We start from the raw sequence: 14,273 nt of genomic DNA, 5'->3' as shown, positions 1-14,273 counted from the left end.
GGTCAAACCTGGTGGTGTTTGTAATCAACCTATGCAGGTCCTAATAACCTGTCAGATCTGGCAGGCCTGTTGATTTTGCTGCAAGTCATATTGGCAGGATCAGGCCTTGAAGGCACCGAGACTGGGCTGGAGTGCAAAAGACCAAAAATGAGAAGAGCAATTGGTTTATTTTCATTTCCAGAACTGAGGCTGATAGTTTTCCTAGACTTTCCCAAGGCTACTTCTGAGGCCACCCAAAATGGTTGTGCATTTTCAACCAAAATAAAAACAACTGTTTGGTGTTTAGGGAAAAATCTGATGTGCTGTTGTGGCAGCCTGGAAGAAGAGAAATAAACCCCTTGCTTAAGAGTCTGAAGTTTGTTTGATTTATATGCACCACTTTATTTAGTAAAGAAGAGGCTCCTATAAGCAGTGGAAAAAATTACAGCTAATTTCTGAAAGGCAGAGTCAGCAGTGAGTTTTCAGACCGCCGCTGCTTATATTTTGTTTCCAAATTCTATTTTGGAATCTGATAATTGAAACAGTATTTGCTGAGCTGGGTTGCAAACACAAATCTCTGCTTAAGCCCTTTCTCTGGTGCTCCTGTCTGCTGAGTTATTGAGAAACCGTAGGACCTTTGCTGTCGGATGGAGAAGTGGTCTGTCTGGACAAAGAAATTGCATGTGTGAAGGGAAGGGAGTTAACCTGTACATGGTTTGGGGGCCAAATGCAACTCCTCTTCCTCACCCAGGTCCTGGGTTAGGTCTCTCGCCACAGGGTGAGCTGGGGATGTTGGCACAGCCGAAAAGAAAATAGCCGTGAATAGTGAATCCTAGCTGATATAGGTGTGATGAGGTATTGTTTGGTTTACTGAAGTTCAGGTTTCTGTCTATTCCTGCAGTCTTGGATCAGTAAAAACGCTGAAGCCGATGCTAACCTAAATCTGTTCAATGTGACAGAACAAGATGAAGGAGAATATCTGTGTAGAGCCAACAATTTCGTAGGCATAGCCGAAAAACCATTTTGGCTCCACATTCGCAAACCAAAACCAGGTAAACCACAGACTCTGTCCCAAGGCCCTGGCAACTGCAAGAATGAGCTATAACATTTTTAAGAAGCTAGTGATTAAAATTACTATTCATTTTGTATTATACCCTGTCAACTGACGCTGAATGGCTTTATCTTATTTTCTTGCTAATTTTTTTTAAACAAGAATGTAACGCCTATACAGCAATTGCCATGGAAAAATTCCCACAATAAAATGACTGTCAGATTTTGCTATCATCTCTTCACGCTTTTATTCCTTTCCCTTCTTTACGATTGAGTGCTGATAACAGAATTGCATGTTAATGACCTGTGACGTTCAAAGCTCTGGAAAACCAAGCCCTGTTTTGAGATTTTCACCTGTAAAACTGATACAATCACTTCTGTCCCTTGGAGAAGTAATGGAGAAATAAATGTCAACATTGGCTCATGCAAGCAAACATGTTAAATACAGAGAGCAGCAGCAATCTTATGGGCTCTAGCCTCGAGGGTTGGGCTGCTGTGTTGCTCAGTGTCACTGCAGGAAAGTTCCTTTACAGGTGCCTTCTTGTTATTGGCCAGAGTAATGGTACACTATGGAGGGCTATATAATCTATATATGCTTTGAGATGCCCACTCTTAAAAATTTGTAAAAAATCCCAAAATTTTCTCTATTTTTGACGAACTAATGAACCAAAATGTTTATATATTCCTCTGATCAGCACTTGAGTCTTTCCCCACTACATCTCCTCTCCTTCCTCCTTTCTTTCTGTCTTTCCTTTTCTCTTTTACTACCTTTCTTTCCCCTGTACTCCTGTACTCACCCTACTAACCTGAAGTCAGTCATATTGTGGGGGCAATTTTTCATTTGGATGCCTTTGCTTGCATGCTTCTTTAGTGGGACAGAGTAAGAACCTGGTGAAGGGAACTTTTTTGCTTTTGACTACAGGTTGCAGAGGGGAATGAATAAATGAATGTGGAAGCTGGGCCATTGGAAAATAATACAAACCAAACCACCTTAATCTGCTTTTGAAATTTGCCTGTGGTGTCCTCACACTTGCTGGGAATGTGGCTTATTCTCTGTTTTCCCTCTTTTCTATACGTGTGTGTTTTTTTTCCCCTGTAGACGGCAGGTGTTAACACAACGGATAAGGAGCTAGAGATTCTGTACTTGCGAAATGTTACTTTTGAGGATGCTGGGGAATATACTTGTCTCGCAGGGAATTCTATTGGGTTCTCACATCACTCTGCTTGGCTGACGGTGCTACCAGGTATTTTCTTCTCTGCTGGCCTCTCCTTCCCTCTCCAGGGTGCCTTGATGTTCTGCTTTAGAAATGCCAAGTTCCTTTACACCGCCTCTTGCTTGGAAAGAGGGGAAGTTCTCTGGGAGGAAATCCTCTGGGATTTGCTGCAGACCCCTGTTGCATACTCACAGCTGACACTTTTTGCATTGCATCTCAACATTTGCATTATTATTGCAGTAATGATATAAAATTCCTGGTATCTTTTTTGATCTAGATAACAGGGAAGTGTTCACAGCCTCTTTGGTAGGAGACTGTTAAGTCAGATTTAGGAGCTTTGTCTTCTTACACTGACAATGGGAGAAGAAAACCTCCCCATCAGATGATCCAGGGCACCTAAACTGGACATGGATCATGGATCATCTTATGGAGGAACCTTTCTGTCTAACCTCATCTCTTAAGCTGAAATGAGATGCATAAGTGGTTGATGTGAGTACACCCTTCCCTGCCTGTGGCATTATTTCCACTTCGTGGATGAACAGGTCCAGATAGCGATCTCAAACAGAAGGTCAAGGAGAGTCATCTGTAGACAGAGCCCAGGAGTCCTGGCTCCCAGGGGCATTGCCTGCTGCCTGCTCCAGCTGGGATCGATGAAAGCTGCAGCAGGCTTGAAACCCAAGGCCAGAGTGACCTCAATTTTGTGGTCCTTTCATGTGTAAAAGCTCTCATTGACAATAAAGCCAGCACAGAATATGCAACAGACGGGTTTGCTCTTCAAAAGAAGGGAATGAGACTGTGCTGTCCATTCACCTACAGAAGCTGCCTCCAGCTATAGGGCAGGCTTATGCACAGTCCAGGAAAACTCCAGCAATATTCATATGGAATCTCATGGGTGCTGTGCCTTGCAGAGAGTGCAGGAACAGACCTGGAATACGTTCAGTAGACCATTAGTGAAAGGGTACAGAAAATCCTGTACACCCCACTTTGGCTCACCCCATCATAGACCACATTTGGGTCCGACTCACAACATACCCATCTCAGGATGTGTTTAGGAACTGGAAACTTTGGCATTTCTAATCTTGACTTTATCTGTGCGGGTGGTTCAGATGTAATCGCTTTCACTGGGGCTCAAGGTGTCTTCCATGCCCGACCCTGCTGCTGGTCTTTCCTCTGTGTATTTGCCAGCTCTATAATAGCTGATCTGATCCTGTTTCTGCTTCTGCTATCCACTGGATAGAAATCATTTCCTTTGGTTATAAGGCTAATGTCTCTGTTATTTTGAGAATCTCCAGATACCGTCTCATCCAACTGTTTTTGACAATGTATGAACTCACACTTCTCATTTAAGCAAAGAATAAGCAGGAGAAAACCCACCATAAAACCTCAAGTGGAACTTTATACTGAAGTCAGACGCAGTGATTGACAGCTGTCTGTGCAGCAGCAGGCCCCGAAGCGCTACCCACAGAGAGGGCACAAGATACAGCCCAACTGCTTATAAACCCCTGTCCACGCTGCAGGAGGAGAGACGTGGAGCAGAGGGCAAGACAAGGCAGCAGAGCTGCGGCAGCAACCGTAGCACCCGATCCCAGGAGGTCTGGTAACCCTTCCTCACAGGAGGAGATGGCTCCATGCAGGATCAGTTACCAACATTGCTTTTCCCTATGGCCCCCTGGACACAGCCACTGAAGACCAGATGTGGAGCCTGCTGCTGCCAGGGGACAGCTCCTGCTGCTTGCCAAAGATGCTGCTTTGGGCAGCAGTGATGTACACGAGCCGTTAGCGAGCTGACCACGCCAGCATGACTTCATTATAAAGTTTCCCACTGCTGACTCTTCCTCTGATGCCAGCCTTTTGGGGGACAGAAAGCCAGTCCCACCATGGTCGCTGTGCCTGTCTTGAAAGGAACAAGGGGAGAAACCTTTGCTTTTCTGGTCCCAAAAAAGTCTTGCTAGTGGGTAGCCATGGCTGATGGGCTCATGCCGTCACCCTCCCCGCTCAGCCACTTCTCTGGGACAGACCTTCCAGCCTCTTCCCACCAGAACTAAGTTTTCATTAAATAATTGTGCAGATTGTGAGTGTTTTCCCCTGTGTGATCCCTTACCCCTGGATGCCCTTTGAGCTCCTTGGTCCCTCAGGGCAGGCACTGGTCCAGTGGAAGTCTTTGCTGGAGAAGTCAAATCAGCAAAGTGCAGCAAACCACAGTCCTGCAGCCTTTGTACATCCAAGGCATCCAGCTATGTGTGGATGTGCGAGGAAAGCAAGATCTGGGTCAGAGGAACAGCACAAACGTGATGCCTTCAGCCTAGAGCACTGGTTTTCAACCTGTGGGCTGAAGGCTCTTAGAAACCCCAGGGTTGCATTAAAGTGCAGTAAAATTACTCCCCAAAAAGGCAGACTGAACTGATGTTTTAGCTACAGCCACAGGTTGAAAACCACTGGCCTAGGAGAGTCCCCTCACTGAAGTCACTCAGCAGATTGGCATAGATGAGCAAGTCCTCCCCAAATTCTTTACACTGCATGTGTATAGTTGCATGTGGGTAGCTGTCTACCCCATCCTGACTGCTGTCTCTTGTCACCCCGCAGCGGAGGAGCTCATGGAAATGGATGATTCAGGCTCAGTGTATGCTGGCATTTTCAGTTACGGCATTGGCTTTATTCTCTTCATCCTGGTGCTGGCCATTGTGATTATCTGCAGGATGAAAATGCCAAACAAAAAAGCCATGAACACCCCCACTGTACAGAAAGTCTCCAAATTCCCACTCAAGAGACAGGTAACAGAAAGTAGATACAAGATTCCTATTCCCCACTATGGTCATTCCTCTTTTTTCCCCCCCTTCTTGAAATGTTCTCTCTAGGTGCGGCACTCTGCCGGAAAAACATTGCCCAAGGGAGACCTAAGTTGGCTGCACCTAGGAGTTTAACCCTCTCTTATTGATTCGTTTCTGTTCCAGTGGGGCAGTAGCTGGTGGCAGCTGACTCTGGTTCATGAGCAGCTTCCAAGTAGCTGTGTTTCAGTTGCCCTTGTCCAAGAGGGGCTGGTAGTGCAGCCGTGGATGCCAGAGAAGGCACATCTTACAGGGGAACAATTTAGTCCAGGCTCCCTGGTGGAGCTCCTTTGGGAGCAAGAATACATTTAATTGTGCTTGTTCCTGCTTTCACAGAGGTCACTGGTGAACCCAAACCAATTCTTACGGAGATGGGAGAGGGTTGTCTTTCTCCATGCAATTAGGGATGCTCTGACACGTGTAATTGCACAAGGGCGGGAGCTAAAGGCACCATGTAAAACCACATAGTGAAGGATAGAGATTTCATGCCTTTGGCTGCAAGCTCGTGGTAGCTATTTGAAGTGCCAGAACAGAAGTCATTCCATAGGCTGTACATGCTGTGGAGATGCACATGGAACAAATGGACAGATTAAATCTTCCTGCTGGAGGGCATGGCTGACCTGTCCCTCTTTTCCACCAGCTAACAACCTGACCACAGATACCGAGATCAGTGGAGTTCTGCAAGGAAGTGAGGAGAGGCAGAAAGAGGGTTTCCCATTTAGAAATTACCAGAAAGGTGTCATTGAGCAAAGATAGCTCAAACTCCCTCAGTGATCCATCTCAGGCAGTGCCTGGCCTGGGAATACAGTTGGCAATAACACTTCATTTGGTCTACCCAAGCAGGTGTCGTTGGAGTCCAACTCTTCCATGAATTCCAACACGCCCCTGGTCCGGATCACACGTCTCTCCTCCAGTGATGGGCCGATGCTGGCCAATGTCTCCGAGCTGGAACTACCTCCAGATCCCAAGTGGGAATTGGCACGCTCTCGGTCAGTCAGATCCACAGGTCGCAGTCCCAGTGCCTGCTGGTAGTGTCACCATCCCGGTACCCACTAACGTGCCTGCTTGTTCCTCCCTTCAGCCTGACCTTGGGGAAGCCACTCGGTGAGGGGTGTTTTGGCCAAGTGGTGATGGCAGAAGCAATTGGGATCGATAAGGACAAGCCAAACAAGGCCATCACAGTTGCTGTCAAGATGTTAAAAGGTACGGGAATTCCACAGAGGGTGGAACAGCATATTGCACTGGGATTTCCTCTCTTTGCTTCTCTTTTAAGTCTTGTATACAAACAGATACAATAGAATAAAGCAAGAACAGCTTTTCATCCCCTTCACCCACGTAGCCTGAGGGTGATGGCTGTCTCCTTGGAGAGCACCTACAAGTGCAAATCCCATCAGGAAGAGGGACTGGGAATTAATCCAGTTCTTTGCCAGGGGGTAATAGCATCCCTGAGAAGAAGGGGAACCCCCTTCGTGTCTAGCCAGCTCTGTGAATCAGCCCACTCCTTACTCCTCCTGTAACCAGTGCTGCCAGTTCTCACAAAGCCTTATGCAACAAGCTCAGGTGGAGTTCGCAGAAATTTGGTGACAGACTCCTTGAGGAGTTTCTTCACTGAGGACACTTGATCCCAAACTCCCAAGAGGTTAAAGGGAGGCCAGAAACAGAGGAGTCACTGGGCACCTCCAGATGAATCTGTTTCCCATCCTTACCCTGCACACAGACAACATGCAGACAAAATCACCCTGAGGAGTTCAGCTGGAGCAAGCAGGGCAGATGCTCCAGCAGTGAGCAGCCCAGGGTTGAGAGAACGTGGGGTGACATCGTTACAAAAATAGCATTTCTTATCAGAGAAGGATTTGTTTAATTTACATTCAGTCCGTTCTGAAGTTCTCCTGGAAGCAGGAACTTTCCCATCTTTCTAAACCAAGGGAGGTTCCTCTCTCCATTTTTCTACTTCTGTAGAATACTTGCAGCTTTCTATGCAAAAAATGCATTCCTTCTGTAGCCCCTCCCCAAGCTCTGACCTCCCACAGTCCTTAACTCTTTGCCCCTGGAGATGAGGGAGGGAAACAAGTCAGAAAAGGAAAATTATCCCAGGTACCAAAAGTGACTATTTCTTTAATACTTCACAGGATGAAACAGAAGATGAGAGGCTTTGTTAATTTCCATATGAACATCTATCTCAGTTTATTTGGGATTTTATCTTTCCTTGTGGTAGTTAATTTTGGTTTTATTTTGATTCTCCTTCCCAAAGTCGAATAAAAACAAACACTGCCATATTTTGGGTACTGTTTCCCCACCAAAGCCCCATGTGTCTATGCTGCAGTTGTATTAACTACTTCACAAAACACATACTTTCTTCCTGACATTTTTGCTTTCCTCTCTTGCTTTCTCCAGATGATGCCACGGACAAGGACCTTTCTGACCTGGTCTCTGAGATGGAAATGATGAAAATGATTGGGAAGCATAAAAACATCATTAACCTCCTTGGTGCCTGCACGCAGGACGGTACGTAGCAAAGCAACTCGCAGGGCTGTGGGAGGCTCAGGTTTGACTGTCCCTTCTGTGTAACTACTCACTGGTGGCCCAAAACGTCCCAGTTGAGCATTTGGTGCTGAGCTGTTCTTCCGCTGGATCCTGATGTGCTCTTGCTTGCAGGACCGCTCTACGTGTTGGTGGAATATGCATCAAAGGGGAACTTGCGGGAATACCTCAGGGCACGTCGCCCACCTGGCATGGACTATTCCTTCGACACCTGCAAGCTGCCCGAGGAGCAGCTGACATTTAAAGACCTGGTTTCCTGCGCCTACCAGGTGGCCCGGGGCATGGAGTACTTGGCATCTCAGAAAGTGAGTTGAGAAACTTCATTTGGTGGAAGCATCAGTCAGACCCGTGTGTTCAAAGACATGCAATGCTCTGTGTGTGTGTGCAGGACAACCTCAGGCAAAGTGTTGGCAGGCTTCTCCCTTTAGAGACCACATTTTTCTGTATGAAGTGTCTTGAGTGTTTAGCTGGAGGCTCCATCCATATGCAGAAGTTCCCATATGCTGGCTGTATTCATGAACCATGCAGCTGTACAGCCCTCATTGTGACCTGCAGGCCTGTTTAGTATCCCTAAAGTGCATATGAAAGCACAAGAAACCCAGACCTTGCTACCTGTCCTCATCTATTCAACCTCTGTCACTTCTAGAAGTAGCCATCTTTCAGATGTCTGATCCTGAGGCTCAGGCAGCAGTGGTCAGGGTGAGCATCATGCCAAGTTGCAACCTTCCACCATGGCAGTGTCACATTAGACAACAGTCAGGATCTGCATGTACCCCTGTTCTTCCTCCTGATACTTCCCTGATCTTCCTTCTGAGATCACTTGACTCACGAGGAAGCTGAGATCTTGGGTGTTGCTCATGTGTTTGTGGCTGTCTCCAGCACATGTAGGCTTCATAGGAGTGGAACTGGCGGTGGATTTGGTTCAATGCGTGGATATGCCTACGATGCTCCCTGGGGAGCACTTTGCTGGCACTGACCTGGCTGCTGTGTTTGCTTACATCATACCCTGCCTGGGATTAGTCCTGATTTACCCTGACATCAGCGAGTGGAGGATCAGGCTTTGGGTTCACAAAGCTGTGCACCAGCCGGTGTGACCTCTTTCTTTGTGGGCACGGAGCACTATGGCAAGAGCAAGTTCAGATTCAGATGTCAGATGTGTTTGTCCTGCGGCTGCAGTTCAGAGTGGCTGGTTCTTGGTGGCTTTAAACTCTTTCTGTACAGTGCAGTCTAATCCAGCTTCTTTCTCAGCTAACAACTATGATGCTGAGGATTGGACTAGATGACCTTTAAAAGTCCCTTCCAACCCACACCATTCTATGTATTGTGGATGTATTTGAGATATCTTAATTTTAGGACATTATTCCCTTCAAACATCAGCCTGCACTCCTCTTCCTGGAGGAAGCAGGGCAGAAAGACAGCTTCACATCCCAGTAAGCGCCCACACAAGAGGAGGGTTGGCTTTCCCGTCTGTGCATCATTCCCTTTGGAGAGAAAAGACGTGTGGCTGTGTCAGTGCTGAGGCTGCCGATTAGGTGTTGCTAAGAGGTGGCTCCCACTGAGCATGCATGATGGGGCAGTGACACAGAAAGCGAGGAGTGAAGCAGTGCCCACAGCTTTATGAGCTTAGGAGTCAATGAAACGGCAGCTCATAAACCACGCGGTGCTGTTGGTTCCAGGCGCGAGCAGCTAACAAGCCCTTATTTATTGACTTGCTCACCTTTCACAGTGCATTCATCGCGACTTGGCAGCCAGGAACGTGTTAGTCACTGAAGACAATGTGATGAAAATAGCTGATTTTGGCCTCGCTAGAGACGTCCACAATATCGACTATTACAAGAAAACCACCAATGTAAGTATAGAGCTGCCAAGGACATGCAGTTCTCCTCCTGGCAGGCAGCTCAGTCATCCCTGCAGCAAGCGACCCTTGTCCCACGTCTCACTTTCTGGAGGGGCTTATGAGGAAGAAGTCTGCTGGTGGCCTCCCCTCCCCTAGGGAGGAACTGTAGGTAGGCTGATCCCAGAAATGCACCCACCAGCCGTATCCTTCCTGATAGATACTGCTGCTGCTAGCAGCTGGTTGTGAGGCCTCAGCTCTGGTCAGGAGGCTTTAGGCTAAGAGAAACTTGAGATTTCTACCAAAAGGGAATGGAGCCCTTTCCAGTCTGCTCTACTATTGTTAATAAAGGTCCCAAGGGGCCAGCTTCTGTCCCACCAGAGCCTTTGGCAGAGGAATGTCACTTTTTGTATACCTGGAGCTATCTTGCATTTTTCTCCCCTTTTTTTTCAACTGAGCCTCTTGACTCCACTGCCAAGGGTGAGAAGATGGCCCCAGTCAAGAGCTGAGAGCCAGTCATTTATGGTTTCTGTAGAGATGAATTTAAGATTGAAAGGCTGGTGACAAGACCTGTGTCTTGGTTCAGAGCCCTGCAGCAGACGTTGAGGTCTGAGCAAAAGCTACAACTACAGCAATTGGCAGTGGAATGGTTGAAGGCATTGCAGAACCTAAGGGACCTTGTGACTGCAACAGGTCTAAATATCCAGGCAGTCCTACAAAGCTCTACCATGTCCATACTGATCCTTATCAATATCTCATCAGAAATCTTTCTTAATTATGAAGATTTGTTAATGATAAATTAATGAAAATTGTTGGGAATTTAAATCATAGGTCAGATGGACTTTCCCTGTTTGAGCTGTGTTGGACAGCTGAGAGAATAATCCCATTTGTGCATCCTGCCTATGTCCCTGCTCTAGTTGTCTCCCCCAGTGAGACATTGGGTCAGAAGAGGACAGAGTCCCCCTATAGCTAAATTATGCCTGAAACACAAAACAGTCTTTTCTGTCTCCCTCCAGGGGCCAAGCAAAGCCCCAAAGAATTATGATTAATCTAGTCTTTCTCATCTCGTATTTCTCACATGTGACAACCCATGTTTATGACCCTTATCTAAGATGTTCCCCTGGAAACCTGGGGTCAGGCCTTCTCCTTTAGCCCCCAGCAGGATCAGGATTTGTTTCTTAGAGGATCTGGCCCTTGCCTTCATCCTTGGAAATTTCCCTTCAAGTTCAGTTTAAGCCAGGTTTGGACTTGGAGTCAACTGCTTCTTCCAGCCAAAGAGATGGGAAGTGTTGTCCCAAGCTCTGCTGCAGAGCTCGCTGCATTTATGAGCAATGGATGCTGTTCCCATGCAAAGATTTAGATGCACTGATAAGTTAAACCTGCCTTGGCAGTGAAATACAGTCCTCCACAGAGAGCATTTAGTGCAGAGATCGTCAGCGAAGATCCAGGGATCAAATGCTGTAATCTGTTTATATGTGGCCACTCCTGCTCTGCCCAGTGACCGGGAAGGCAGATGTGGCTGTTAATGAAAATGTTTCAAACTGGATTAGAAAAGAAGATTCAGATGGTGCCGTTGTGGCTGGGGGAATATGCTGATGGGATGTTCCCATTGTCTTCCTAATTACAGGGTCGGCTGCCTGTGAAATGGATGGCTCCAGAAGCTTTGTTTGACCGGGTCTATACTCACCAGAGCGATGTGTAAGCATACCCTCACTTTAAAAGGAAAATAATTAAACAACTGGGAAATCAACACCTATAGTATCTTAGAGGACAAACCAAGTACTACTAAGCATGACCAGGGCTCCTTCACTGCTGGGGCATCTAGGGATGCGAAAGCAAATGACTCTACTGCAAGCTGCAGCTTTGCACGCGTGGTTTTATTTTACAGTTGTCTAGTTGCTTTCATCCAAGGATCTCTAGTGAACTGCTGAAAAATTATTGGAAGGCAGGCAGGTATTTCTTAGTCATTTACAGATGAGGTGATTTCTCCTCGGTCAAAAACTGTGCAGAAAAATCTCCATGCAGAAAAAAATTGCCCTTGGCTTCCTCCACGCTTTGCCCCAGACAATTGCATTTCAGCTGAGTACATGGGATGAACTTGAAATATTCTGTCTGCTGTTAGTAGAGTCGATCAGAGAATATTCAACAAATACATTCTTGGATTAATTTTGCTGCTTCATTTATTTCCTTTATTTTTCCTAATCCTATCTTGTCCGTTTTAGTGCCTCTGCACGGTAAGCAAACAGCAGAGCCTGCCTCATGTGTAAATCTGTGTCACGTCTGAACTTCGCAAGGGCTAAACTAGCTCGGCATGCGCGCCGGCTTTTTTACTCCAACATGTGCTGATAATGGCGTTTCTACAGTGATTCAGTGCCTGCTCCCCAAAGCTCACTGCTTGCAATTGGACAAATGAATCTATTTCTGTATTTTTCACATACTTTGGCTTTCATTGATCTTAAATCATAGTTTCCATGCTTAGGTAATGCTGCAGCGGGCATGACACATAAATCAAAGCTAGAGAATGGGAGAGCGAGCGTGCAGGAAAGCGAAACAGGAACAGATAATCCCTGTTTTTTAAAAGAAAATGAAGAAGGCAAAAGATATATTTGAAAAAGAGGACTTTTACCCAGAGCACAGCTGCAGGACTGGAGTGTGTAACGTTAGTGCTCCACTGATGCTTGTTGGGGTATTTTTCTCCCGGCTTGGCCAGTGAAATGAGTGTTGTAACAAGCAAGTTTTGGTATCAGCTTGCACAATTAGTGGCCTGTGGTTCCAAGCCTGCAATTCAGTGAAGCCGTGCATGAATAATTTGATTTGTTCCATTCAGTGGAGCTGGTGGAAGACCTAACAAAGAGCTGGGGGTGATAGATGGGCTGTCACCTATCTGATTAAATGCTCATTTCAATTTCAGACTTGGTGCCTGGGATTTCTTTGCTATTGAGTTGGATCAGCAGAGATCTCCAAGTAACTAGTAAAAATGGCCTAGGCAATTAGTCATGCTATTGATGACTCTGTTAGCTATGCATGGCTGCACAGAAATAAAGCCAAGCGAGAAGGGAGGGGATATGGGGGGGCCTGGAAAAAAACTCATTGAATTTTAAAGATCTTTCTTTGGTCTCCAGCTGGTCTTTTGGAGTGCTACTATGGGAGATCTTCACTTTGGGAGGGTCTCCATACCCGGGAATTCCCGTTGAAGAACTCTTCAAACTCTTGAAGGAAGGCCATCGGATGGACAAACCCGCAAACTGCACCCATGATTTGTGAGTGTGTGATGGAGCTGACCTCCTTGCCTCGCTCCCCCTTCCCTCTGTGGCCAAATACCACCCCAGGCTGTGGTTGGGTCTTTTGGGGCATCCCTGCTGTGAGATTATGCAGCCATCTCCAGATAGGCTTACCTATCCCTACTCATTTCAGCTCAGCCCATGACTGCAGAGCTATGTAATGTGCCTGCCCTGGTTTGGTAGGAGGTGATTGGGGATGTAGCTCTGGAATGTCACCTTTAGGACAGGTCCTTCTGCTTTGAGAGCATGGACACACATGAGATGATCAGTAAGGAGGAGCATAGTTCCACAAAACCCTCCTCCTCCTCACCCCAGCTGGCTACACACCAAGGCCAACCTGGCTGAAGTTGCATTGGCCATAGCTGTTTTCTCAAGCAATTTGGGGGTGGGTGGGTGCCACTTAGCCCCACCATGGATGATGGTCCCCTCTCCCTTCTCATGCAGGTATATGATCATGCGGGAGTGCTGGCATGCCGTCCCCTCGCAGCGGCCAACCTTCAAGCAGTTGGTGGAAGACCTGGACAGGGTCCTCACTGTGACGTCCACTGATGTGAGTGTGATGGGGTGTACATGGGGAGGGGTTGCTTGGTCCCCAGTGCGGGCACCCAGCACTGATGGGTCTGTCGCCCTTGCAGGAGTACCTGGACCTCTCGGTGCCCTTCGAGCAGTACTCACCGGCCGGCCAGGACACCCACAGCACGTGCTCCTCGGGGGACGACTCAGTCTTTGCACATGACCTGCTGCCCGACGAGCCCTGTCTGCCCAAGCATCCTCCCTGCAACGGCGTCATCCGGACGTGAGGACCCCGTCCTGGGTGGACAGATGGATGGACGGACAGGCGGGCAGCGTGCCCGGAGAGGCAGAAATGTGGGGTGCCAAGGATGAAGGATCTTCCAGTGGAACTGCGTGGTGGTGCCCGGAGATGTGTGTTGTTGTCGAGCTGTTCAGGGTAGAAAAAGAAATATAATTAACTTTTTTTTTGGTTCTTTTTTTTTTTCCCATTTGCTGTATAAAGAGTCAAGAAGCACTGTTTGGCCTGAAGGAACTAATCTCTTGCCAAGATGATCTATCATATCTGAGGGTTTTTTGGGGGGGGTTGTTTTTCGGTTTTGGGTTGGTTTTTTTTACTAAGGAGAATGTCGAACCTGGGGGGCGCTGACCTCCCAGCCTCCGCGTTTCGAGTGCCAGAGTAGCCGTTCTGTGCCTGCAATACGAAGAAGGGGAAAGAAAATCTTCCTTTTTTTTTTTTTTTTCTAAGAAAGAAAAAACACAAACGAAAAGGAAAAAAAAAAGGTGTAAAGAATGTAGAAATTCTTCGCTTATGCAATCTGTACATGAACCTTTTTGGTGGAGCTGAAAAGCCACGTTGCCTGCAGGGATTCATATATTTATAAAAATATCTATATTTTTGTTGTCGTCGTTTTTATAGCTTCATGATCGTACTGCCCAGCTACATAGAAGGAATCCTTTTTGGAAGAAGAAGAAGATGATAATTAAGTAAAATGCAAATCATCATGGAGAAAGGAAAAAAAAAGAATATAAAAAGAGA

The 14,273-nt window shown here is 46.9% G+C and overlaps 1 protein-coding gene across 1 annotated transcript in view; it reads left to right on the top strand.

The window, feature by feature from the left end:
• The window catches only part of FGFR3 (fibroblast growth factor receptor 3), a gene marked incomplete at its 5' end in the record, with an annotated part of 31,764 nt that extends 18,233 nt beyond the window's left edge, over window positions 1–13,531 (top strand). Inside the window, 11 exons of the mRNA XM_010011591.1 lie at window positions 2,129–2,273; window positions 4,827–5,014; window positions 5,909–6,057; window positions 6,150–6,271; window positions 7,463–7,573; window positions 7,724–7,914; window positions 9,336–9,458; window positions 11,071–11,141; window positions 12,566–12,703; window positions 13,169–13,274; window positions 13,360–13,531. Coding sequence (XP_010009893.1) covers window positions 2,129–2,273; window positions 4,827–5,014; window positions 5,909–6,057; window positions 6,150–6,271; window positions 7,463–7,573; window positions 7,724–7,914; window positions 9,336–9,458; window positions 11,071–11,141; window positions 12,566–12,703; window positions 13,169–13,274; window positions 13,360–13,524 — 1,509 coding nt within the window. The remainder of the gene's footprint in view (window positions 1–2,128; window positions 2,274–4,826; window positions 5,015–5,908; window positions 6,058–6,149; window positions 6,272–7,462; window positions 7,574–7,723; window positions 7,915–9,335; window positions 9,459–11,070; window positions 11,142–12,565; window positions 12,704–13,168; window positions 13,275–13,359) is intronic.
• Between the last annotated feature and the right edge of the window lie 742 nt (window positions 13,532–14,273).

This window comes from Nestor notabilis, unplaced genomic scaffold, assembly GCF_000696875.1.
Source record: "Nestor notabilis isolate BGI_N333 unplaced genomic scaffold, ASM69687v1 scaffold11343, whole genome shotgun sequence".
Classification (NCBI taxonomy): domain Eukaryota; kingdom Metazoa; phylum Chordata; class Aves; order Psittaciformes; family Psittacidae; genus Nestor; species Nestor notabilis.
The sequence above is the reverse complement of the archived record's forward strand: the minus strand, read 5'-3'. Positions and strand labels throughout refer to the sequence as shown.